General features: G+C 38.9%; 3 protein-coding genes and 1 pseudogene across 5 annotated transcripts; all 4 read left to right on the forward strand.

The window, feature by feature from the left end:
* The first annotated feature begins 2478 nt into the window (after nt 1-2478).
* Nucleotides 2479-8697, forward strand: LOC106336897 (annotated as a pseudogene).
* Nucleotides 8698-11731: 3034 nt separating this feature from the next.
* LOC106308678 lies at nt 11732-13405 on the forward strand. Its single transcript, XM_013745829.1, has one exon. It carries the CDS (start codon nt 12048-12050, stop codon nt 13308-13310), a length of 1263 nt encoding a protein of 420 aa, XP_013601283.1. The 5' UTR covers nt 11732-12047; the 3' UTR covers nt 13311-13405.
* Nucleotides 13406-14496: 1091 nt separating this feature from the next.
* On the forward strand, nt 14497-17276 carry LOC106322913. 3 transcript variants are annotated; one of them, XR_001266576.1, is made up of 3 exons: nt 14497-15899; nt 16281-17041; nt 17155-17276. XR_001266576.1 is itself a non-coding variant. In XM_013761072.1 (2 exons), exon 1 carries the CDS (start codon nt 14646-14648, stop codon nt 15882-15884), a length of 1239 nt encoding a protein of 412 aa, XP_013616526.1. In that variant the 5' UTR covers nt 14498-14645; the 3' UTR covers nt 15885-15917; nt 16281-17140. The 3 variants fall into 3 exon arrangements, 1 of the variants encoding a protein (XP_013616526.1); XR_001266574.1 differs by having other exon boundaries at nt 14498-15917; nt 17155-17275; XM_013761072.1 differs by lacking the exon at nt 17155-17276 and having other exon boundaries at nt 14498-15917; nt 16281-17140.
* Nucleotides 17277-17598: 322 nt separating this feature from the next.
* LOC106327563 (DNA mismatch repair protein MSH7) lies at nt 17599-23467 on the forward strand. The gene is made up of 17 exons (XM_013765733.1): nt 17599-18028; nt 18172-18670; nt 18757-18852; nt 18938-18993; nt 19429-19495; nt 19613-19708; nt 20144-20275; nt 20378-20411; nt 20506-20553; nt 20729-20928; nt 21011-21137; nt 21256-21533; nt 21668-21862; nt 21972-22388; nt 22473-22569; nt 22653-22780; nt 22852-23467. Exons 1-17 carry the CDS (start codon nt 17697-17699, stop codon nt 23353-23355), a joined length of 3306 nt encoding a protein of 1101 aa, XP_013621187.1. The 5' UTR covers nt 17599-17696; the 3' UTR covers nt 23356-23467.
* Nucleotides 23468-24923: the final 1456 nt, after the last annotated feature.

A 24923-nucleotide genomic window follows, 5' to 3' on the forward strand; every position in this document is an offset into this window, starting at 1 on the left:
GTTACATGTCTATTCACAAAAGCACACGGTTACATTTCTCCACATCATGCGCAAAACATAATCACACAAAGGTGCAATAAGGTTAGATCATTGGAGAACTTAAATCAGTTTCTTACATCGAATATATGTTCTAATCAAACCCATTTTCTATTTCTAAAGCATGTACATAAACAAAATCAAAAAAAAAAAAATTGGGGATCTCAAAACCCTAACCTTCAATTACGAAAGGATGAATGGTGTTTGAGGAAGAACAAAAGGAGTAGAGCTATTGGTCACAAACGCGAATGATTATCTTGTTCCGGCGCCGTTTATCGTCGCGTTTTTCGTCGGCGGAGAGAACAAGGTTAGTGCTTTTATGAAACCGCAAGGATAGCGAGCTGATAGGGAAGAAGAAACAGAGAAGAGTGAAAAGGAAACAAAGAAGGGTTCACCGGCGCTTAAGATTTCATGCCGGAGAGCAAGAGGCCGGGGAGAAGATGACGACCAAGATCGCCATAGGTTACGGTGTGAAGAAGAAAATGATTTAGTTTCTTCTATTTTTTACCTTTGTTGTTTTTACCTTATGTAAAAATAATATTTAAAAAGAATATTAATTAGAATTGTTTTCTCTTAAGTTTTCTAGTTAGATAATTATAGGGGGGTTTTCGTATTAACACTACCTAATAGTTCTAAAGGGACAACATTCACAAAAACAATTGTAAGGGGACAATAGTTCTGTGTTTTGGTTCTATTTTTATTGTGCATAACTAAAAAAAAATTCTTGCAGAATCTTAAAGCATGTTAGAGTATGATTAGTACAGTATTGTTTCTACTTTGTAGAAACGTGATTATAGTAGTGAATGAAAAATTTGAATTGGTTCCAGACATTCTAAGACCATTTACAATGGACATGTTGAATAAATATTTCAACAGCTTAAACCATTGTAGTGGGGTGTTGAATTAAGAAAAAATACAGGTGGAGTAAACACCAGTTGAAGAACTTCAACATGTTGAAGAAAAAACAGATAGGACCCACACTCATATATATTCTATTCTCGTTGGTTGTTTACATTTTAGTGTTTTTCTATTTACACCATATTCTTATAACTCAATTATTTTATAAAAACATAACTTTTTAAAAACTAAAAATTATAGCAAAATTCATCATTTCTTATAGTCTATAAATAGAAAATACTTTCATTTAATTTGGATATATATTAAAAACGTCACTTTTTCTTTAGAATTTTATTTTTTATTTTTAATCAAGTGTTTTGGTATTCTTAACTATTTTTTTGCTATATAGATATTCATTATAATCTGTTAATATCTTAATTAATTATTAATATGTAGCTACTAAATTATAATTGATATAAGTGTGAATTAAAAATAATAAAATAGAGTGTTGAATTTTATTAAACAAAATATTGTAGAGTATAAAAATGAAATGGATGTTGAATAATATGTGAAAGAGAGAGAAGATGATGTGGAGTGTTAAAAAAAGAAAAATAGGTTGTTGAATAAACCAAACCATTGTTTAGACTACCTATATAATAGAGTTGTGGACAAAAGTCATTCACGATCCTACGTGAGTGGCTTTACTTTACAATCATAATCAAAAGTCAAGTTCTAAGTGGATTTTTTTCCCCAAATTACGGTGTCGCTTGTTTGTTTGTTTGTTTACGTGATCCATTTCGATGAAAATGCAATCGATGTTTATTTTGTACTTTAAAATCTAACATTCAGATAAATAATCCAACTGCATTTTTAAAAAGCCACATCAATTTTTTTCTTAAATGAAAGTGAGATTCAAAGATTATTTGGATACATCAAATTGGATCAAAATGATAAATGACAAAATAACTCTTTTAAATTTAAAATGATCTTTCTAAATTTAATATCATGAAATTACATATTATTTTCAAATAAAAAACATATTTTCTATAAAATTATATTTTCTCTCAAAACCATAAAATTCGCGGAATCACATTTTCCTGCAAAAAAATATATTCCGACAAAACTGTGAATTCACATTATCCCTCAAAAACCGCAAAATCATTTTCCACCAAAATTGTAAAATCATATTCTCCCGCCAAAACTATAAATAATCTCTTTCCGCCAAAACCGCAAAATCATTTTTTTTTCTTCTAAAATTGCAAAATTACTTTTTATGCTAAAATTACAAAATCACTTTTCTCACCAAAATCAATCAAAAGTCACATTTTTCGTCAAAACCACAAAATAAAACTTTCCTACTAAAGTCGTAAAATCATATTTCTCGTCAAAACTGCAAAATGAATTATTATTCCGCTAAAATTGCCAAATAAAAAAATTTCCCGTAAAACTGCAATTTCTTAAAGTTTAATCAAAATATAGTTAAAATATAAATCATTCATTACTTGTTCAAAAAAAAAAAATCATCCATTACACATGTTCCACCGATAATTGTTTTACCCATAAACCCTTGTTTCCTTTCCAGACAGAGATCGAAGTTGGCTTGTAATGTATTCTCTGATGCTACATGGAAGAAGATCTTTCGAGTTGCACAAGTGTATGCGTCGTCCGAGAGTTGCAGTGAACCCTTTGCAAAATGTGTACTCCTCTGCTAGTGCTGCTCAAGAGGGTTGAAAAGGGAAGATTCTTACAGTCTCTTACATGGTTGATTCACTTGGTTTTAAAAGCTTGAAGAAAGAAGATACTGAAAATGTTATTTCTTATTTCTTGATTCTTAAGTTTTTACAACTAGGAACTCTTTGCTTAAATAGAGAAGGGGAAAACCCTAGAAGCTACACAGATGTCTTCATCCTTCTTCTTCTAGTGATCCAAGGGCTGAGAAGGCATTGCTCAAGGCAGGACCACACGGTTTCGTACATGATGCCATGATCTGCTTTCCCCTTCTATTTTCCTCTCTCGCTCTTGTTCTGTCTTTGTCGTTGAGCGGTATAACCGTTGGAGGAGATTGTTGAATCTTAATGGGCTTGATCTGTTGGGCTTCGAGAGACTTGAGATTATCTGAACTGGTCTGGCTTATACCCCCTCTCAAAGTAGGCGTGGGAGGTACGTCAACACCTAGTTTGAAACGAAGACTACAAAACGAGGCTGTCGGAAGAGATTTTGTAAAAATGTCGGCCAACTGCAGCTGAGCCGGAATGTGTTTCACAACCAACGCCCCCAATGCCACTCTTTCGCGAACGTAATGATAATCAGTCTCAAAATGCTTGGTTCTTTTGTGAAAGGCGGGATTGGCGGACAAGTAGATGGACGATAGATTATCTCCAAACAGCTGAGGCGTCATAGGTAAAGATATGCCCAACTCGCGTAGCAGCATACTGAGCCAAGCCAATTCTGAAGCGGTTTCCGATAATGATCTGTACTCCGCTTCAGTGGAACTCTTGGAAACCGTTGGCTGCTTTTTAGATGACCATGAAATGAGGTTTTTTCCAAGGAAAGTACAGAAGCCACCTGTAGATCGTCGAGTATCTTCACAACCAGCCCAGTCACTGTCGCTGTAAGCACAAAGAGTACAATCTGTATCAGGAACCAACATCAGTCCCATTGAAACCGTTCCTTTAACGTAGCGCAAAATCCTTTTGAGATTTGTGAAATCTGAGACCGACGGAGCATGCATCTTCTGACACACATAATTAACTGCAAACTGAATATCAGATCTTGTTAGAGTGAGATATTGCAGTTTTCCAGCCAACTTTCTGAAGAACTGAGCGTTGTAGAAGAGCTGGTCTTGATGAGGAACATTATTCAGTTGCAGAGGCAGAGGGGTAGCTATCGGAGAACAATTTTCCATGCCTGCCACTCTGAGAAGATCCACTGCATACTGTTCTTGAGACAGAAACATTCCTTTATCATGAGAAGTGACCTGAATTCCCAGAAAGTAATGGAGGTTTCCGAGGTCTTTCATGCGAAACTTGGTGTTCAACTCAACAAGAAACTTGGTCATGATAACAAAGTTAGTACCAGTGATGGCCATGTCATCGACGTATAGTAGAAGCATGATGATAGTGCCATCTCTGTTGTAGATGAATAGAGATGGGTCCTTCACACTACACACGAACCCAAACTCAATGAGAAAATCACTGAATTTGTTGAACCACGCCCTCGGTGATTGCTTTAGACCATATAGTGATTTGTGAAGAAGACAAACATGGTCTGGTTTTGTCTTGTCTACGAACCCTGCCGGCTGCTTCATATATACGGTTTCAAGTAAGTCCCCGTGTAAAAACGCGTTCTTAACATCCATTTGTTTCACCTCCCATCGCATGATTGTGGCAAGGTGAAGCACTGTTCTGACTGTTGCAGTCCGAACCACCGGGCTATAAGTCTCGAGATAGTCAATACCTTCTTCTTGGTTGTTACCTTGAACTACCAAACGCGCTCTAGGATTCTTAACAGTTCCGTCTGCATTGAGTTTGTCTTTGAATATCCACTTGTTGCCAAGAACATGCATCTCCGGTGTACGTGGAACAAGTACCCAAGTTTTAGTTATAGCACAATTCTCAATCTCTTCAACCATGGCATTTGTCCATCTTGGACCTTTGAGAGCAGCAGCGACTGTAGTGGGAACTGGATCAGGGGATTTGTTGGCTAGCAAAGCATACTTAGGATTACGTTTTCGTATGCCTGCTTTGGACCTTGTCACCATTGAGTGTTGAGAGGTTGAGACCGGAGTGATGTTACTGACACCAGAGGTACTTTGTGTGTCGATTGCAACAGGAGGCTGAGGTTCAGCGTTTCTCTGTGACAATACACTGTGAGGGAGAGGTGGAAAATCGTATGTGTTGAACAAAGAGACATCAGAGATTGAAGCAGCATGAGACTTAGTAATGTGAACTGTAGAGGTCACAACAGGAGCAACTGAATCAGTAGGCTGCTCTCTAATCCCTGATTCCTCAGCCACACAGCCAAGGAAGGTGTCGTCCCTTGAATATGAGCATTTCTGTATAGAGACTCAAACGGAAAGCTCTGCTCATCAAACAGAACATGTCGAGATATGTAAACTCGTCTTGTGGGTGGATAGAAACATCGATAACCTTTGTACTTGTCATTATAACCAAGAAAAACGCAGTGAAGCGACCGAGGATCGAACTTTGTTGCTGCGTATTCCCTTAGCATAGGATAACAGGAGCACCCAAAGGACCTTAAGGCTGAGTAGTCAGGAGCTTTATCGTGAAGTAGTTGATAAGGACTTCTCTTATCTTTCAAGGCTGACGATGGTAACAAATTACTCAAGAAGCTCGCTGTGTAGAAAGCTTCTACCCAGTACTGTTGAGGTGTCTTGCTCTGAAACATCATCGTCAAACCCAATTCTGTGATGTGTCTGTGTTTTCTTTCGGCTAAACCGTTCTGTTGCGGCGTGTGTGGACAAGATATTAACTGTTGAATCCCACAGTCTTTCAGATGAGACAAGAACTTGTTGCTTATGAACTCACCACCTCCGTCGCATTGGAAGATACCGATCTTCTGTGACAACGGATTCTCAACCAACTTCTAAAAACCAATGAATATATTGAAGAAATCTGACTTGGTTTTCAGTGGGTACAACCAGCAGAAACGAGAGAAGTTGTCAATGAATATAACATAAAATCGGAATCCTTGATTAGAAGTAACAGGAGATGGACCCCAGAGATCACAATGAACTCTCTCTAGAGGTCGAGATGCAACAAAAGAGGACTCAACAAACGGTAACCTACAACTTTTCCCTAGTTGACATGACTCACACATCCGCAAAGTGCTTTTATTAACTGAAATAAACTTGTTCTGACTGAGATACTTGAGAGTCGGATCTTGAGGGTGTCCCAACCTCCTATGCCACACTTCATCACTCGCTGCTTTCTGTCTTGTTGAGTAGTATACATGAGGCTTCGGAGACTTGAGACTGTAGAGCCCCTCACGGGTGTTTCCTTGTTTCAACAGATTTTGAGTTTCCTTGTCCTTAACATACACGCGATCAGAGTCAAATTCAAACGAGCAAGGATAATCATTTGTAAGTTTAGACACTGATAGAAGCGACTTTGTGATCCCTGGACACACTAGCACATCTTTAAGAGGCAGTGACGTACCTGAGGTAGATGCTATATCAGCTGATCTAACATGAGTAATAGGCAAGATTTTCCGATCTCCGAGGAGAACCGCATCATTTCCTCTGTATGGTTGAGTATAGGCTAAATGCTGAGGAGTGTTTGTTATGTGAGAAGTAGCTCCGGAATCAGCAAACCACTCAGCACCAGCATTGTCACTCACGTCAGTGATGCGCATAGCAGCCAAAGCAACATGTGGATCTTCTTCTTGATAAGTGTTGTTGAACCTATGCCAAAATCTCAGAGCAGAGTGACCGAATCTTCCACAAATCTGACAGGAGGGTCTGTCATCTGAGGAAACAGATGAAGCAGGCGAAACAGACCGAGAACCTGAAAAAGAAGATAGCTGCTGATGAAACCCTCTTCCTCTAGTAGAGAAGGACCCTCGGCCTCTGTTAGAACCAAATCTTCTATTTGACTGACCTCTTCCTCTTGTGCTATAGTAGACCGCCTGATAGTTGGACCTCTCAGCATTGAAGGCAAGGTGTGGAGAGACATCAGAAGGAGCGTTGTACCTCTGAATGCGAGCGTCATAACTCTGAATCCTTGGAATCATGTCCTCCAAGGTGGGGTCTGGCAACATGTCAATAGAACCCTCAATACTTGTTATGAGAGGTTCATAATCTTTTCCCAAACCTTGAAGGGCAGCAAAAATCTTCATTCTTTCCGAAACCGGACTTCCAATGGAGGTAAGCTGGTCGCACACGTGTTTAAGCTCAGTGAGGTACTCAGTCATGGGTCTCTGTTGCTTAGCTATCGTCTGGAGTTTGCGCTGAAGCTCAAACAGTCTTGACGAGGTAGGACGGTTGTAGTGTTAACCCAACGTAAACCAGATCTCTTGAGAGGTTTCACAGGAGACCACCAAGCTCTGTATGCCTTATGAGAAGGAACCCAACAACCAATATTTGATGACTTGGTCTGTCTGGAACCATGTGTGATGGTCGGGGTTAGTAACAGGTGTTGTTGTGCCGTTGATACCCGGAACGGAAAGTATCGCCGGAGGTCGTGGCTTTTCTCCAGTAACAAACCCTAACAAGCGTTGTCCTTTGAGAAAGGCTTCAAATTGATTCTTCCAGAGCAAGTAGTTTCTCTCCGTAAGCTTGACTGTAACCGAGTTCACTATTTTTAGTGAGGGAGGTGTGTAAATTTCCAGTGCTTCCATGGCTCTGATACCATAAAAGCTTGAAGAAAGAAGATAGTGAAAATGTTATTTCTTATTTCTTGATTCTTAAGTTTTTATAACTAGGAACTCTTTGCTTAAATAGAGAAGGGGAAAACCCTATAAGCTACACAGATGTCTTCATCCTTCTTCTTCTAGTGATCCAAGGGCCGAGAAGGCATTGCTCAAGGCAAGACCACACGGTTTCGTACATGATGTCATGATCTGCTTTCTCCTTCTCTTTTCCTCTCTCGCTCTTGTTCTGTCTTTGTCGTTGAGCGGTATAACCGTTGGAGGAGATTGTTGAATCTGAATGGGCTTGATCTGTTGGGCTTCGAGAGACTTGAGATTATCTGAACTGGTCTGGCTTATAGGTTTCACTACAAAACTCGCAGAATCAATCTGGAGGAACGTCAGCTCCGACTCCGAGAGCAAGGGCAACCCTGATTCTGTTCTGACTCTTCTTAAGAGTTATAGTTTCACAGATTCTTAGATCTTCAGCATCGTCACGAGCTACCCTCAACTGCTTACAAAGATTCTGAGAAATCTTTGGCTCCCAAGTTTTAGTTTTTACAGTCGAGAGGAGCTTCAACCTCTGAGCTCACTGCGATTCTTTCGAAAGTTCCCAAGAGCTTGAGAATCAAAAAGGCCAAAACTTTCAGTAGATACTATGATTTCGCCAAAGAGGTTATAGAAGCCGACAAGAGTTTGAAGAAGTTACCTCCTGAATCTTGTTTGAGAGAGGGCAGTAGACAGGAGAACAAACTCAGAAACATATTGGTTTTGAGAGATTTGGGTGTGCCTCAGAAGCTTTTATTCTCTCTACTCGTCTCCAACTTCCAGACCGCAACTGGGAAAGAAAGATTCGAGGAAACCTTCAAGAAGGTCCTTGAGATGGGCTTTGATCCCACCACCTCTAAGTTTGTGCAAGCTCTCAACGCTGTTTACCAATTGAGCGACAAAACAACTCAAGAGAAAGTCGATGTTTTCTGCACAAGGTTAGGCTTCTCTGCGGAACACGTGTGGGAAGTTTTCAAGAAGTGTCCAAACCTTCTGATGGTGTCGGAGAACAAAATACTGAACTTCATTGAAACGTTTCTAGGCCTAGGATTCACCAGAGATGAGGTAATGGTGACGGTCAAGTGCTTTCCGCGGTGTATTACTCATTCTACAATGGTGGTGAAGGAGAAGGTTGAGTTTGTGGTGAAGCAGATGAATTGGCCAGTTAAAGTTGTGTCTTTGTTTCCTCGGGTGATTGCATACAGCATGGACAAGAGGATTTTGCCTAGGTGTAACGTAATCAAAGCTCTCATGTCTAAAGGTTTGCTTGGAACTGGTGAATTACCACCTCCTATGGGTTGTGTCTTCGTTTCTTCCGATGAGGTGTTTTTGAAAAGGTATGTGATGAAACACGATGATAAGCAGCTTGTGACTGAGTTGTTGGCTATCTTCACGAAAGATAGTGTTTAAATAGACTATGACAGTAGCAGGAAAAGATTAGAGGTTTTCATTAAGTTTTTGTAATCTCAATTTGATCCGGATCCAACTCGTTTATATATCTGACTTGGAAAAAAACTTTATATGACTACGAGTAAGATATGGTTCGTACATAGTTGCAACTAAGAACAACAAGTAGTGTGAGCTCTTACATGGTTCTTAAGTGTGTTTCTTTCTTGTTTTGAATCTTAATCGATACAGAAGGTGGAATCTTCAGGTTCAAATTATGTTTAGGGGATAAGGCCGTGTCAAGATGAATACATAACTTGGTTTCTTTCGTTTCAGCGTAATGATTTACTGGTGCAAACTTTTTCTATATTAGTCTAAACTTTTGAGTTTTGACCCACGAGAACTGTTATACCGCCAACTTGTGTTAAACTGGTCTAATCTTCATTTCTTGTTTTGTTTGTTTCTCTTGGTGAAAATATAGGCTTTTTTTTTTGGCATGGTTACTGAGACTGACCTTCTGAGAGATTAAACTCATAAAGCTTGATGTATCGGTTTCATCTCTTAGGTTCTTTCATGATTCGGAAACGTTATCATGTTTGATTCCATTTTTTCTCCTTCGATCATGATTAACTCTTTAAGTCTCAATGTATATCTTACACTTTGTTTGCCGTTCAGCATGAAAATAACGAACATATGCTTTTGATTTTGCCACTCGTTTGTTTGCAAAGGTGGCTGATGTGGCCTACCACTAGAGATGGTCCAAAAGGGAACAACTTTGCAATCCCATACCTCGTTAATTAGGTCATTGGGCCGCTTAACCACAAAACTAGCATAATCAACAAGTATCCTTTCTTACTTTAATATCTGAGAGAAGAAGATACTGAATTCCATTGAAACATTGCGATGAACTTTCCTCGGTGTCTTAAGAAGGCTAGAGTTAGAATAAGAGATCAAAATACAAAATAGTGTGTATCAGTGGATGCAGCTTTGAGAAGAGGACCAGAGCTCTCACATCTAAAGGACTGATAGGAGAGGGGAATGAAACTCCTCTTTTTGTATTGTTTTGTTTCTGTTTTAGTTTTGTCGAATAATCTTTTGATGTCAGACGATGGGAAGTGAAAAAGAGCTTTAATTCTCTGAAATCTATTTATATTTTCGTAATCTTAGTTTTGATGTGGACCTGACCCATTTTAGTAAGAAAAATGGTAATCTTTAACATTAGTTGGTCTGGAGATATATCCTGCTTTGTTAATCTGTATATTAATAGTGAAACATTTAAAAAGTTATAACTTGTAGTTTTTATTAATTAAAAAAGTGCTATGCTGAGTTATCACGTAATTAGAATGTTAATTTTGTTTACGTGGCGGCTTGAGAATCAATTGAGATTGCTAGAAAATGTTATATTATATAATATGTCTATTATGGACCATTCATTTATCAAATTGAAATTATTATATATTATTTCTTTAAATAAAACCTACGAAATTACCTAATGTGATAATGGGATTAAGATATATATGACAATTAATGATTTTAAATAATAAAGATTTACTAACAATCTGTTTATTTTCTATCATTTTTAATTAAAATAAATTACACAATTATATTAATCATATAATAAAAATTTATATTTTTCTGTATATATTGTATTTTAAATTTTTCAAAACGAATATAAATTAGTAAAACTGTTAAAAGTTTCACATAAACTTTTGTGATCAAGGTTAAAAAAATTCTATAATAAGATACAATGATTATAAAATCATATAAATAAATAATTTTATTTTAATAAGAGTTTATGTTAATATATACATACATATATTTCATTTCGTTTAAATTAAACTATACATCATACGAAAATACATGATTATATTTTGATATATGCGTTGAACATATATTGAAAAGTTAATATTTTAATTTTGAAATCTTCATTGTTTTTTTTTTTTAAATGATTATAAATTATTGAAACTACTAAACATTCTACATTAAAAAAAATCGTTGGTGTAAAATTTTGTTACACAAATATGCAAATAATCATAAAATCATATGAGTTAAAACCTTATTTAATAAATATTCATATTAAAAGTATACTATATACCTATGTTAATATCATTTAAATTTAATTATATAACATATACGATAGATAAGATTGATTGTTTTGATTTATTTACCTTAAAATGATTGCGAATAAACAAGAGCGGTCGTTTGATTTATATGTGCACGCCAATTTATTACATAATAGTAACTGATATCTCAGTTATTTAATATATATTTATTATTTTATTATTTCATAATATACATAAAAACATAAAATATTTATTCTGCACAAAGCGCAGATGTATCTCTTTAATAATTTTAAATCTTAAACATTTTGTAAATCTCAGGCCAAAACAAAATAACGAAACGAGAATAAACTCAAAAATCAATATTTATATTGAAGAATAATCAAAATGAAAAAACGACACAAAAATGAGAAAAATATCGAAGATAGATAGGATTAACATGTGAACGTAACTTCTCGTAACTATAATTAACTTTTAAATTGCTAAATCATGATATGAAACTGAGCTGACGTAGTTTAATTGTTACCAAATAGTAGGCCTGAGATTCTTCGGCATAAACGTTAGGTTGTTATGCGATAAGTGATTTTTTGACCTAATTTTTTTTTTTAAAATGAGATCAGCTCATCAGTAAACAAATTATGTAATTAACAAAAAACTTTTAAAAAAATTGTTTAAGGGCCAAAAAATATTAATTCGATCAAGAATATAAATTTTATTTTTCCATGCGATATTTCCTAAATAATTTTCATATAAATTCACCGTACTAGTACAATTATATTGTTCAATCCCGTGAGCCATGATTGTGATTAAAGGTTTGAAATGATATTGAACCATGATTACTTTATAGGCTTATACAGCTACATTTACATTTTTATTAACGCATATATCCCTGCTTCTTGGTTTTGCTAATCTTAAAAAGTGTTGCTGTCGCATTGAGACCAAGGTTCGAAGCGCAGCATCCTCGAATATTTTGTATATTTTTTTTAATTTCTTAGGAAAAAGAAAAGAGGGATCCCCAAATTGAAAACTAGGGGTTTATCCGTGGGTCTTCATCCTGGTCGGAGTTAGGGTTTCGAAAGAGGGCAACGACTCCATGATTCAGAGCAAATACTCAATTACTGAGCGGCTCATCTTCTCGAAGCCTCTATCATGTTATTGATTTGAGCTTCAGATATGAGAATCTGATGTATGAGTGAACTTCTCATCATCTTCTTCGCTGTTCGCTACAGTAATCAAGTTGAAATTTTGTCGTTGAAGCTTGGGTGATTTCATAGATAGATCTGTTGCTTTAAGGTAACTGTATTGCTTCATCAAATGTATTCGTTGATTCTCCGTGGAAGAAGGTTGATTGAGTTTCAGAAATGGAGTCATTTGAGATTCGCATCGCCAAATGTATTGTCTTGTCTTTCCAACTCCTTCTCCTCTGCTTCTCCTGCTGATGGTCGAAAACGCAACAACTTCACTGTCGCTTACCTCGTCGATTCTTTGGGGTTCACCACCAAACTCGCTGAATCAATCTGGAGGAAAGTCACCTCAGAGGCCAAGGGAGACCCAGACTCTGTTCTCGATCTTCTCAAGAGTCACGGCTTCAGAGATTCTCACATCTCAGCCATCATTTCAAACTATCCACGACTGCTCCTACTAGATACTGAGAAATCACTTGCTCCCAATCTCAAGTTTCTCCAGTCCAGAGGAGCTCCAACCTCTGAGCTCACCGAGATTCTCTCGAAAGTTCCTAAAATCTTGGGGATGAAAGGGGACAAAGCAGTCGGCAGGTACTACGATTTCGTCAAAGACATCATCGAAGCCGACAAGAGTTCCAACTACGAGATGTCGTGTCTTTCTGCTCTGCCGGAGGGTTCTAGGCAGGAGAATATCATCAGGAACGTGTTGGTTCTGAGACGGTTGGGGGTACCTCAGAAGCTGCTCTTCTCCTTGCTCATCTCCTGCTCCCATATCGTCAGTGGGAAAGATAGATTCGAAGAATCCCTCAAGAAGGTTGTTGAGATGGGTTTCGATCCGAGGACCTCGAAGTTCGTGGAAGCTCTGCGCATTGTTTACCAGATGAGCGACAAAACAGTAGAAGACAAAGTTAATCTCTATAAAAGGCTAGGCTTTTCTGTCGAAGATGTGTGGGAAATGTTCAAGAAGTATCCGTTTTTGCTGGCGATCTCGGAGAAGAATATAATGAACTCCTTTGAAACATTTATGAGGCTAGCATTCACCAGAGATGAGTTTGTGAGGATGGTCAAGCACTGTCCTCAGTGTATTGGGTTATCTTCAGAGTTGGTTACGAAGAAGACTGAGTTTCTCGTGAATACCATGATATGGACAGTAGAAGATGTGGTGTCAAACCCTGCAGCGTTTGGATACAGCTTGGAGAAGAGGATTGTCCCGAGGTGTAATGTGATCAAAGCTCTAGTGTTCAAAGGAAATGGTATCCCTTCAGTTGGGTATGTTTTGGTATGTACAGACGAAGTTTTCTTAAACAGGTATGTGAGGAAGCACGACGACAAGGAGCTTGTAGCTGAGTTGATGGCTATCTTCACCGGGGAGATCGTGCCTCATAGATCATAAAGCCTGTCTAGGATTTTGCTCTCATTTATGATTGGAAAAGAAAACTCAACATTAGACTTGTGTAATCTCAATTTGATCTGAACCCTTTCTCTCTACATCCTTTAAAATTTTGAATTTGTTCTCTTTTCTGATATCTTTTACTTGAGTCGTCTTGTTTTCTAACATCACTAACTCACCTTATATCATGCTTGTGTGTGGCCAAGTGTCATACAAGATGAAACTAAAATGCATTAGGACATTGCTTCACCATCCTCGCAAACCAAATACGTAATAATCTATCTTTAGGTTCCTAAATACATAATGCTTTCCATGTCATCCCAAGGGATTGGCTTCTCAAGTCCTGTTACAGAGTGGATTCATTTCAGTCCTTGTAGTAACCTTATCCTTCTCCAAATCATAAGCGACCTAGAGTATGGGTTTAGCCCTATCAGGATGCGCCTTTCCCAACCAATTCTTACCGCTATGCTCGGGCCTTGCATCAGCAAGTGAGAGCAAATGACAAAATTCATTTGGGAAACAGGCAAAACAAAAGACTTCTTGTTTGACCAGATAATTAATGTAATGTATTTTTCCATCTGAGCTTTTATAATACAAAACACAGGTGATGGAGATACCTTGTGAGCACGGACGAGGAATGGCGTCGCTTTGAGTGTTTCGCCATGTAGCTTGAGGACCAATATGTGAAACTTGGATTTGGATGTCACTACTCTTTCCTTTATTAAGAACTTTGTATTCATCTTGAACAGGGTCGTGCCCAAAATTGTTCCAAACATATTCATGGGTTATTGTGGGCAACTCCAACTCCACGAGCTGCTTGGTGGTGAGATTACAAATTTACATTCTTCTCCCAGTTCTAACACAAAGAAGTCACGAAGAGCATTACTGGTATGTTGAGATCCTGGTCGAGTAAAGAGACGGACGTGTCTGAGTCCGGACAGGGTGATGATGAGAGCAACTGAAGCTCAGACTGGTTTTCCTTGTTCACGATGTATATAATCAGACGCTGTTGCGGCCTAGTCTTGAGGAAAAAGTGTTTACATAAATACTATATTGCAGCTAAATTTAGGAGCTGAGAAATGGAAAATCAAAGTCTGTTTTAACATGTGTGCAGTTTTCAAAAACACCTAAAACGGCACGCAAGGTGTGCCTAGTTACTCCATGATGATCGAGATTGACGAAGCGAACGACGAAGGGCTTATAATCTGCTCATAAACCCTAAATTTTCGATATTTTAATATTCCATCGTTTTCTCGGATTCGATCAGACAGATCGCTGGAATCGGTTCAACTCCTGTGGTTCTGTGTTTCTTTTCCGGTTCGGTAATTGTCATCCATCATGTATTCTTTGACACTCCATGGAAGAAGTTTAGTACAGTTGCAGAAATGGCGTAGCTTTAGTGTTTCAGTCACCCATTTCCAAAATACATCCACCTCCGTTGATGTGAGCCCTAGAGATGGTCCAAAAGGTAAGAACTTTACTGTCTCTTACCTCGTTGGTTCACTGGGTTTAGCTACAAAACTCGCTGAGTCGATCTCGAGAAGAGTCAGCTTCGAGGACAGGGGCAATCCCGATTCCGTTCTGAGTCTTTTCAGGAGTCATGGGTTCACAGATTCTCAGATCTCCACCATCATTACGGATCACCCACGATTGCTTTTACTAGACGCTGAGAAATCACTTGCTCCCAAGCTCAACTCCCTGCAGTCTAGAGGAGCTGAGCTCACTGAGATCGTTTCAAAAGTTCCCAAAATCTTGGATAAGAGACAAGGCAGATCTATCAACCTCTACTATGATCTTGTCAAAGACATTGTAGAAGCTGATAAGAGTTCCAAGAAGTCATGGCCAGATGGTAGGCGGGGGAACAAAATCAGAAACGTTTTGGTTTTGAGAGATTTGGGCATGCCTCAGAAGCTGTTCTTCCCCTTGCTTATCTCCCTTGCCGAACCCGTCTGTGGAAAACAGAGATTTGAAGCATCCCTCAAGAAGGTCGTCGAGATGGGTTTTGATCCCACAACCTCAAAGTTTGTCACAGCTCTGCGCATGCTTTACCAAATGAGCGACAAGACGATTCAAGAGAAAGTTGCAGTCTATAAATGTGTAGGCTTCACTGTAGAAGCTATATGGGAGATGTTCAGAAAGTATCCATTCTCTCTGGCTTACTCTGAGAAGAAGATAATAAACGCATTTGAAACGTTTCTAGGCCTAGGAGTGACTAGAGACGAGTTCGCTACGATGATCATGAGCAGTCCTCAGTGCATTGGGTTTTCTGCAGAGGCGTTGAAGAGAAAGACTGAGTTTCTAGTGAAGAAGATGAATTGGCCACTAAAGGCCCTGGTTTTGCGCCCTCAGGTGTATAACTACAGCATGGAGAAAATGATTGTGCCAAGGAGTAACGTAATCGGAGCTCTAATGTCCAGAAGGTTGCTCAGAGATGGAGTAAGTGAACAACCCCCTCCGCTGCCGTCGGTTTTTGCATGTACGGACCAGGCGTTTTTAAACAGGTATGTGCTCAAGGTAGAGGACGAGGAGCTTGTGGCTGAGCTGATGGCTATCTTCAGTGGAGACTGTGCTTCATAGATCTTGATGACAATGGTACACGCCAAAACTATTGTATGTTCCTTTCATCTTTGAAGAAATTTAGAATCCAGTCTCTTAGCGCAGAATCAGAGAAGCTTCGTTTGCTCTGTGATGATGCTCATATCTTTTTAGACGATTTTAATATGTACTATTGCACTTTTCTTCTCACCGAGATTGCCAAAGATGTGAGTCAGATGAAGACTACATTTTACAAATTCTATTAAGTTAATGGTAAATATAATAGTACAAAAATTGATTAACAAGCAGAATGGTCATGTTGGTGTTTCCTATGTAAGTTGCGAACTATGATATTGCATCAAACAAACTTACATTTTAGGTTTGTCATCAATAAATTCACTTTATTTGGGAAAGTTATACAAATCTTCTGTGCTACAGGGTGATAATAAACAGGAGAATGCAGTCAGAAATATATGAATAAGGCGTGCCTCAGAAGCTGTTATTCTCGTTGCTCATCTCTGATTAACATGTCTGCTGTCAAAAAGAAAGATTTAAAGGTTATCGAGGATGGTTTTGATCCGGCAACTTTAAAGTTTGTCCAAGCTCTGCAGGTTGCTTACAGAACCGGCAACAAAACAATAGAAGAGAAAGACAATGCCTATAAATAGTTACGTTTGGCTTTGGGAGATGTATGGGAAATGTTCAAGAATTGTCCACACTCTCTGACATAATCTGAGAATAAGATTACTCAGAGGTTTGAAATCCTGAAGAACTGTGGCCTACTTCAAGACGGAGTCAGCTCAATGTTCAAGAAGTTTCTACAGTGTATAGGGAGTTTCAGAGTAGAAGATAGATAATTCCATTGAAACATTTCTAGGCCTATGATTCAGCAGAGATGAGTTTGTGACGTGTGGTCAAGTGCCGCCATCCTTGGTGTCTTAATCATTTTGCAGAGAACTGGCCACTAAAGCCCCTGGTTTCGCACCCTAAGGTATTTGGATGCAACCTGGAGATGAGAAAGCCCTCATGCCCAAAGTATTGCTCAGAACTGAATTACCACCACTAAGGTCTGTTTTGTTGGACACTGATGAGCTGTTCCTTAAAAAGTATGTGAAGAAGCATGATGACAAGGAGGTTGTGGCTGAGTTAATGATGAATATCTTCACCGCAGATATTTGCTTCATATATCAGAAGGCTTGGTAAGGACCTTTTTTTTGTTTATGTTAATTTTATATTTGTTGCTGAATCTTTTGCCGTTGAAGAAGAACTTTAATCTATAACTGCCTAAGCTTTACTCATGGACCTCCTTCAGGTATATAGCAAGAGAGGTTGTATCAAAAGCATTGAAGAGATCTCTATTTGTACATAGCTACCATATGTATAGGCTCACATTTCATTAAGTTATCTAAAGAAGACTTGAGTGTTTAGCAACGCGGCTGATGTTAAAGAAGAAACATGAAAATCCAGCCTAATAGGCTCACATTTCATAATAAATCACAAGAGTATAGGTACATATTAAAATTTGGATAATGGGCCTTAATAAGCCCATTTGCATCATAAACCTTATTTCCGAGTAAACGGACATATCAAAACTGGCAGTCATTCGTTAGACTGAGAAATCCCCCGTGTTATTGGGAACAATCTGTTGACGTGGCATTAGGAGAAAATTGCAATCATCTCGATATATCCAACGGTACACATTAATAGAAGTGAACCGGGAAGTTCTCAAGGCTCAAAGAGTGATGACCTAATAAGTAATTTTGGCGCTAATCTTTCCCCCCCACTCTCGATTTCGCTGAGCTCAAAAACACTCCTTCACTCTCTCATCTCCTCTCAATCAATCTACACTCGAACATGCAGCGCCAGAAATCGATTCTGTCTTTCTTCCAGAAACCGTCGCAAGCTTCAGTTCCTGGCGATGCTACTAGCGGCGGAGGAGGTTTACGATCTGCTGTGAAGGAAAGAGGCATTAACAGCGACGCCTCGGTACGCTCTGTGGAACGAAATGTGTCGAAATGTGTGGATGATGATGTTAGAGGAGTGGATACTCCGCCGGAGAAAGTTCCTCGTCGTGTACTGCCGTCTAACTTCAAGGCGGCTGAATCCGCCGGTGGCGCTTCGTCTCTCTTCTCCAGTATCATGCATAAGTTTGTGAAAGTCGATGGTTCAGAATGCTCTGGAGAGAGGTAACTATCTTCGTTTCTCTTGATTTTGAATCATTAGCTAACATTAGGTCTAGCCTCGAATTTTACTGACTCGATTCGATCCGTTATTGCACTATGTGGCGGTGCTGATTACTGCCTTGTATTATTGTTTTGGAAATTTTCAGGAATGTTGCTCCGATTCGTGATTCATCTGTATCGAAGATGCCTGAGAGTGTTTTTCCAGAACGTCGTTCGAATAATGCTCAACCTCAAGATAGAGACTATACTTTTTGCGTAGATAACCCAAGATCACTAGAATATGACGATGTTCTCGGCCCAGATACGCCCGGGACGCGTCCCAGTGTTCCTCGTTTGAAGCGAGTTCTGGAGGATGGGGTGGCTTTTACTGAGAACAAGGTCTCTCTATTTGATTCTAACAAACGGATGAAACTGTTTGGGGATCGAATTTGTGGAGAGAAGAAAGAAGTGAACGAAGGGACCAAATTTGAATGGCTTGAGCCTTCTCGGATCAGGGATGCCAATAGAAGACGGCCTGATGATCCCCTTTACGATAGAAAGACCCTCTATATACCAGCTGACGTTTTCAAGAAAATGTCCGCGTCGCAGAAGCAATACTGGAGTGTCAAGAGTGAGTATATGGATGTTGTGCTTTTCTTTAAAGTGGTGAGTGAATCTCAGTCTAGTGCTAAATCTATTTTCCTCAATGTGATTGTTTGGCTTACATCTGCATTCGCTTATGTTCTTCTCAGGGCAAATTTTATGAGCTGTATGAGCTAGATGCAGAGTTAGGTCACAAGGAGCTTGATTGGAAGATGACCATGAGCGGTGTGGGAAAATGCAGACAGGTATGTATATTGGTTGAAACAACTGGCCTGCTTGATTAATTTCTTTTACCAAGTCTATAGATTTGACGTCCCCTTTTTTTATCAGGTTGGTATCTCTGAAAGTGGGATAGATGACGCAGTGCAAAAACTATTAGCTCGTGGGTAAGGGAACTATCACACTTTATGGTTTTTCTTTGCTTCCACTTTGGTTAGGACTTAAACAAATGGAGATCACTTCAGCCATTATCAGCTAGGATTCTGATAACCTAGGATATGTTTTCATATTGGCTCTCATTTTATAATAAGCCTTTTCTTAGAGGAGAAAAAAAAACTGTACTTTATATTTGTGTGCTCTCATTAGCAACTGGCAAGGTAGAGTTATACCCGGTCAACTTTTGCTAGTTATCTATTGCAATATTTACCAATAATTACGTTTAGTTATGTGTGATACACTCATTTGTCTTTCATGGAGGGTTTGAAGCCTTCCGTTGAAACTTTATTACTCATACATGTTTTCAATAGGAACTAACGTGGAGATTCATATGTTTCCTTCTCCACGACTTCTGTATTTTGACACATTCGTTGTTTCTTTTGAAGATATAAAGTTGGAAGAATCGAGCAGTTAGAAACATCTGACCAGGCAAAAGCCAGAGGTGCAAATACTGTAAGTTGTCTTGGGAACACGTCAACAAGGGTGCAGAGTGTTCTTGATTATTTCATTTTTCGCTACACTAGTTTCACACTGTCGTTAAATCAATGCCTGTTCTGATCTGATTGTCAGATAATACCGAGGAAGCTAGTTCAGGTATTAACTCCATCAACAGCAAGCGAGGGTAATCTAGGGCCTGATCCCGTCCATCTCCTTGCTATAAAAGAGGTTTGTTATTTGTCTTAGACAAGTGAAATTTATTCAAGTATTCGAAACTTATACTCTTCTTTAGCAATCTTTCTTCCAGCAGTAAGACTTTGGGATTAGAATGCCAACATTTGCTGGTTAGTTTGATTTGCTAGAGAATTGCCTTGCATTATATTTTAACCGAACTGCAGACTAATTCTCTGTATGATATCCTCTGAATTTTATTAAGTGTCAGTCCTTGTTAATGCATTCCTTCTTTTCACAAGGACCACTGTTTGTGTTATGTTTGTCTCGTGTGCTGGAGAAAATGATAGCTGATATAAGCCCTATATTAGTCATGATATTTTAATGCAAAGCATTGGTTTGGCTAGTTCTTTTAGAATAGCTTAGGGATTAGCTTTTGGTTACATTGCATAATGAATTGATGTCAGCTTTGCTTCTGAACTTTGGCTTTAGGTGAAAATGGAGCTAGAAAAGTGTTCAACTGTATATGGATTTGCTTTCGTCGACTGTGCTTCCTTGAGGTTTTGGGTTGGGTCCATCAGTGATGATGCTTCATGTGCTGCTCTTGGAGCTTTATTGATGCAGGTATGCAAGTTTGTTCCGTAACTTGTATCTGTTATGCGACTTTGGGCGCATATTTGGTTTTCAGGAATTTATTCTAAATTCCCTTTTGGTATATTTTTCAAGGTTTCTCCAAAAGAAGTGATATATGAGAGTGAAGGTAAACTTCTTTTACACCCAATGGTTTTGTCAAATTGAAGTTAAGGTAGTTGTGACTGCTTAAGTTTAAGTGTGTTAATATTTAAATATTGCAGGGCTATCAAGAGAGTCCCAACAGGCCCTAAGGAAATATACATTGACAGGTACAATTTCAGTAGGCAACCTGACTGAAAATTTAGGAAAATATGCTTAAGAAACCTAACGAGATCATCATGTAGACAGATATGCATGACAATATGTCTTCTTATTGCTGCGCATCCAATGATAGATCTCGTAAACATTTCTAGTGAAGATTATGTCAATGTATCGTTTTTATAGGGTCTACGGCGGTACAATTGAATCCACGACCACAAGAAATGGGGGATGCAGATGCTTGTGGAGTGAGAAATATGATAGAATCCAGCGGATACTTCAGAGGTTCTTCTGAATCATGGAACTCTGCTGTTGATGGTCTAACTGAATCTGGAATTGCTCTTAGCGCTCTTGGAGAACTAATCAATCATCTTTCTAGGCTAAAGGTGGGTTAGCTTGGTTTGTTTCCGCTTTTGACAAGTTAAGCAAAGGTAATCTTCATAACTTACTGGTTCTATCTTCTTGCAGCTAGAAGATGTACTTAAGAATGGGGATATTCATCCCTACAAAGTTTACAGTGGTTGTCTAAGAATTGATGGCCAGACGATGGTAAATCTGGAGATATTCAACAATAGCTTTGATGGTGGTCCTTCAGGCAAGTACATTTTTTTCTTTATAGGTTCAAGTAGAGCGTAGACACAGGGGTCGTTATACATATTCTAAAACTTGGTATATATCTAGCTAGTAATATCTAATTTTTATTTGCTCTGCAGGGACCTTGTACAAATTTCTTGATAACTGTGTTAGCCCGACTGGTAAGCGGCTGCTAAGGAATTGGATTTGCCATCCCCTCAAAGATATAGGAAGTATCAATAAAAGACTTGATGTAGTAGAAGAATTCACGGCAAACTCAGAAATTATGCAAATCACAGGCCAGTATCTCCAAAAACTTCCAGACTTAGAAAGACTGCTCGGACGCATTAAGTCTACTGTTCAGTCATCAGCCTATCTTTTGCCTGCTCTTCTTGGGAAAAAAGTGCTGAAACAACGAGTAAGAATCCAAACGCTCTTTCTGAACAATGCCTTGTATGGTTCGTATAGGTCTTAAGCATTGCTGTTCTGGTATGATTGTTCTCCATCTGTATGTTTTTTCCATTACATTTCTCTAAATTTATTGCACTCCAGGTTAAATCATTTGGGCAACTTGTGAAAGGGTTCAGAAGTGGAATTGTTCTGTTGTTGGCTGTACAGAAGGAATCGAATATGATTAGACTGCTTTGTAAGCTCTGTAAACTTCCTATATTAGTGGGAAAAAGCGGGCTTGAGCTATTCCTTTCTCAATTTGAAGCAGCCATTGATAGTGACTTTCCAGATTATCAGGTGTCCATTTACCATCTTGCAAATTCAGACTTGGCAACAAATTTTCTTCACTGCTCAAAGTCATATGGTTTGATATGTATCTAACTGTAACTTTTTAATCTTGTACCAGAACCAAGATGTGACAGAGGAGAATGCTGAAACTCTCACAATACTCATTGATCTATTCATAGAAAAAGCCACAGAGTGGTCTGAGGTCATTCACACCATTAGCTGCCTCGATGTCCTGAGATCCTTTGCAATCTCCGCAAGTCTCTCTGCTGGACGCATGGCCAGGCCTGTTATTTTCCCTGAATCGAAAAGTACAATTCAGAATCAGGAAACAAAGGGGCCAACGCTTAAAATCCAAGGGCTATGGCATCCATTTGCAGTTCCAGCTGATGGTCAACTTCCTGTTCCAAATGATCTACTCCTTGGTGAGGCTGGAAGCAGCAGCATTCATCCTCGGTCGTTGTTACTAACAGGACCAAACATGGGTGGAAAATCAACTCTTCTTCGTGCAACATGTCTTGCTGTTATCTTTGCGCAGGTTTGTATTAACACTCGTTACATATTTAAATCACTGCTTTCTCCACATATATCAACAGTTTCTTTTCTTTATTTCTGTCTGCAGCTTGGTTGTTACGTGCCTTGTCAGACTTGTGAACTCTCTCTCGTGGATACTATCTTCACAAGGCTTGGCGCATCTGATAGAATCATGACAGGAGAGAGTAAGTTTTTTTTTGGTATCAAGTTACCTGTTTCTCATAAAACCAGTTCTGCCTGATTAGTAAAGCCGGTTTTTCATTTATAGGCACCTTCTTGGTAGAATGCACTGAGGCGGCGTCAGTTCTTCAAAACACAACTCAAGATTCACTAGTAATCCTTGACGAACTTGGCAGAGGAACTAGTACTTTCGATGGCTACGCCATTGCATATTCTGTAATCCTCTCTTCTTCTTCAACCTGTACTCTTTGTATCAGTTCGTAGATTACTTATTGATTTGTATTCAGGTTTTTCGTCACATGGTAGAGAGAGTCAAGTGCAGGATGCTCTTTGCAACGCATTACCACCCTCTCACCAAGGAGTTCTCGTCACACCCGCGGGTCACCTTGAAACACATGGCTTGCGCATTCAAATCAAGATCCGACCAAGAACCAGGTAGCTGCGACCAAGACTTGGTTTTCTTGTACCGTCTAGCCGAGGGAGCTTGTCCTGAGAGCTATGGGCTTCAAGTAGCACTCATGGCGGGAATACCAAAGGAAGTGGTTGAGACAGCATCGGTGGCGGCTCAAGCCATGAAGAGATCGATTGGAGAAAACTTCAAGTCGAGTGAGCTAAGGTCTGAGTTCTCAAGTCTGCACGAAGAATGGCTCAAGACATTGGTGGGTATCTCTCAAGTCGTCGACTACGACAAGGCTATGTTTGAGGAGGAGGATGTCTCGGACATGTTGATTTGCTTATGGCATGAGATCAGATCTTCTTGCTCTGTTGCCCAAGTAAAGGCGATGAGATAATTGTTATTTTTTTGTTGCTTCTCTGATGTTTAGCCTTCTGGGAAATGGTTATATCAAATTTATTTTCTCGATACGGTTTATCTGTGAGTAAACCAGAAAGGACCGAACTGATGGAAGTACATTTAAAATTAAGGTTTACAAATTTCAGAAATTAAGGTCATTTAGATCTGCAAATATAACTGCATTTCTTTCAGTATTGGAATAAAACTCCATCTTCATCACTCTCTTTTCTCTCTAGAATCCATATGCGAGAAAGAGTTCCGTTTTCTCGTTTTCTGTTCGATCTAGATTGAAATTTGAGTTTTCAGCTTAGCCCGATTGTAACTTCTGTGGATAGACTGGATATTTTTTTGGATGTTTTTCTTTTCTCTTTATTAAGAGAAAACTTTTTCAAATATTTTCTATACATGCAATGCTGGAGTGGCTAGGATCTAATGGTGATATGCTTGAGTGTTCATTGAGGTGGGTGTTGGGTCTTGTTTATGTGGTGATCCACAACAAAATTTTATAGAGGTTTAAGTAATTTTGCTGCGTTTATAACCACTCTTATGAGAAATTCAGTTGCGTTTTCCAGCGTTCAAATTGGGCCGTCTGGGTCCAAACAACCCAACCGCTGTGGTCTTTCATTTCATTTGGTCATGGCGGACAAGGAAACTATGTCCAATCTCGCATGCTTGTGTGTTTACGGTTTTTGGCCATGTTCGTTTGCGGAATGCTGCTTTCAAAAAGAGCGACCAAAAATATAAAAGAATTTAAATGACAACTAAGCAAATAAACCTTCACCCCGACCATAATTATCTCACTCTTCGACCCAACCACCTGAGCTGGTCGTCGAGCTAGTTGAGCTGACCACCTAGCTGGCCCAAGCTAGTCTACTTCACTATGAACCAGTTAACCTCAGATATCCTAACTAGCTCTAAGCTGGCCACACTCTTCCCGAGATACGAGAGACCTTGTTTTGGTCGTAGAAACTATACAAGCTTCTAACCAGACCTCTTGACCACACCTATGCAGTATATGGGTCGATGGTTCACCTGAACCTTGTCCATAGAATGTCCGTTTGGTTATATCCAGGACCGAGGGCGTTACAAATGCAGCTAATAAAGTAGGAAACTATACTTGGAAGCTTACTTTCATCGACATGGCCATTATAGGCAGACCTATCCGATTACTATCATCCACACCGAAGTATTACTCATTTTAATATTTCCACTAGTCAGTTTACCGGTTCAGACTATGACCTACTACTCATAAGCAGGACGACATCATGTTCATTAAGCATATCGACAAATCTACCATCTGGTCCAGTAGTATGACTTTTAGATTAGATGAGTCCTAACAAGGCTACGTTCCCACAAGGATACGCGTCCACTTAGGCCATGCCTATAATGATATAAACTAAAAATGATTATATTGAAGGCTACGTAGGCAATTTTTGCTAAAGAATGAAATTATAAATTCAAACAGTTTCCATGATGAGACACCGCAATATCCAAATGATATCTTGGTTCTATAATTAGAGTAACAAAAATATAGTTTAGTTTTTAAAAAATATATATATATATATA

Source organism: Brassica oleracea, chromosome C1 (genome assembly GCF_000695525.1).
Source record: "Brassica oleracea var. oleracea cultivar TO1000 chromosome C1, BOL, whole genome shotgun sequence".
NCBI classification, from domain to species: domain Eukaryota; kingdom Viridiplantae; phylum Streptophyta; class Magnoliopsida; order Brassicales; family Brassicaceae; genus Brassica; species Brassica oleracea.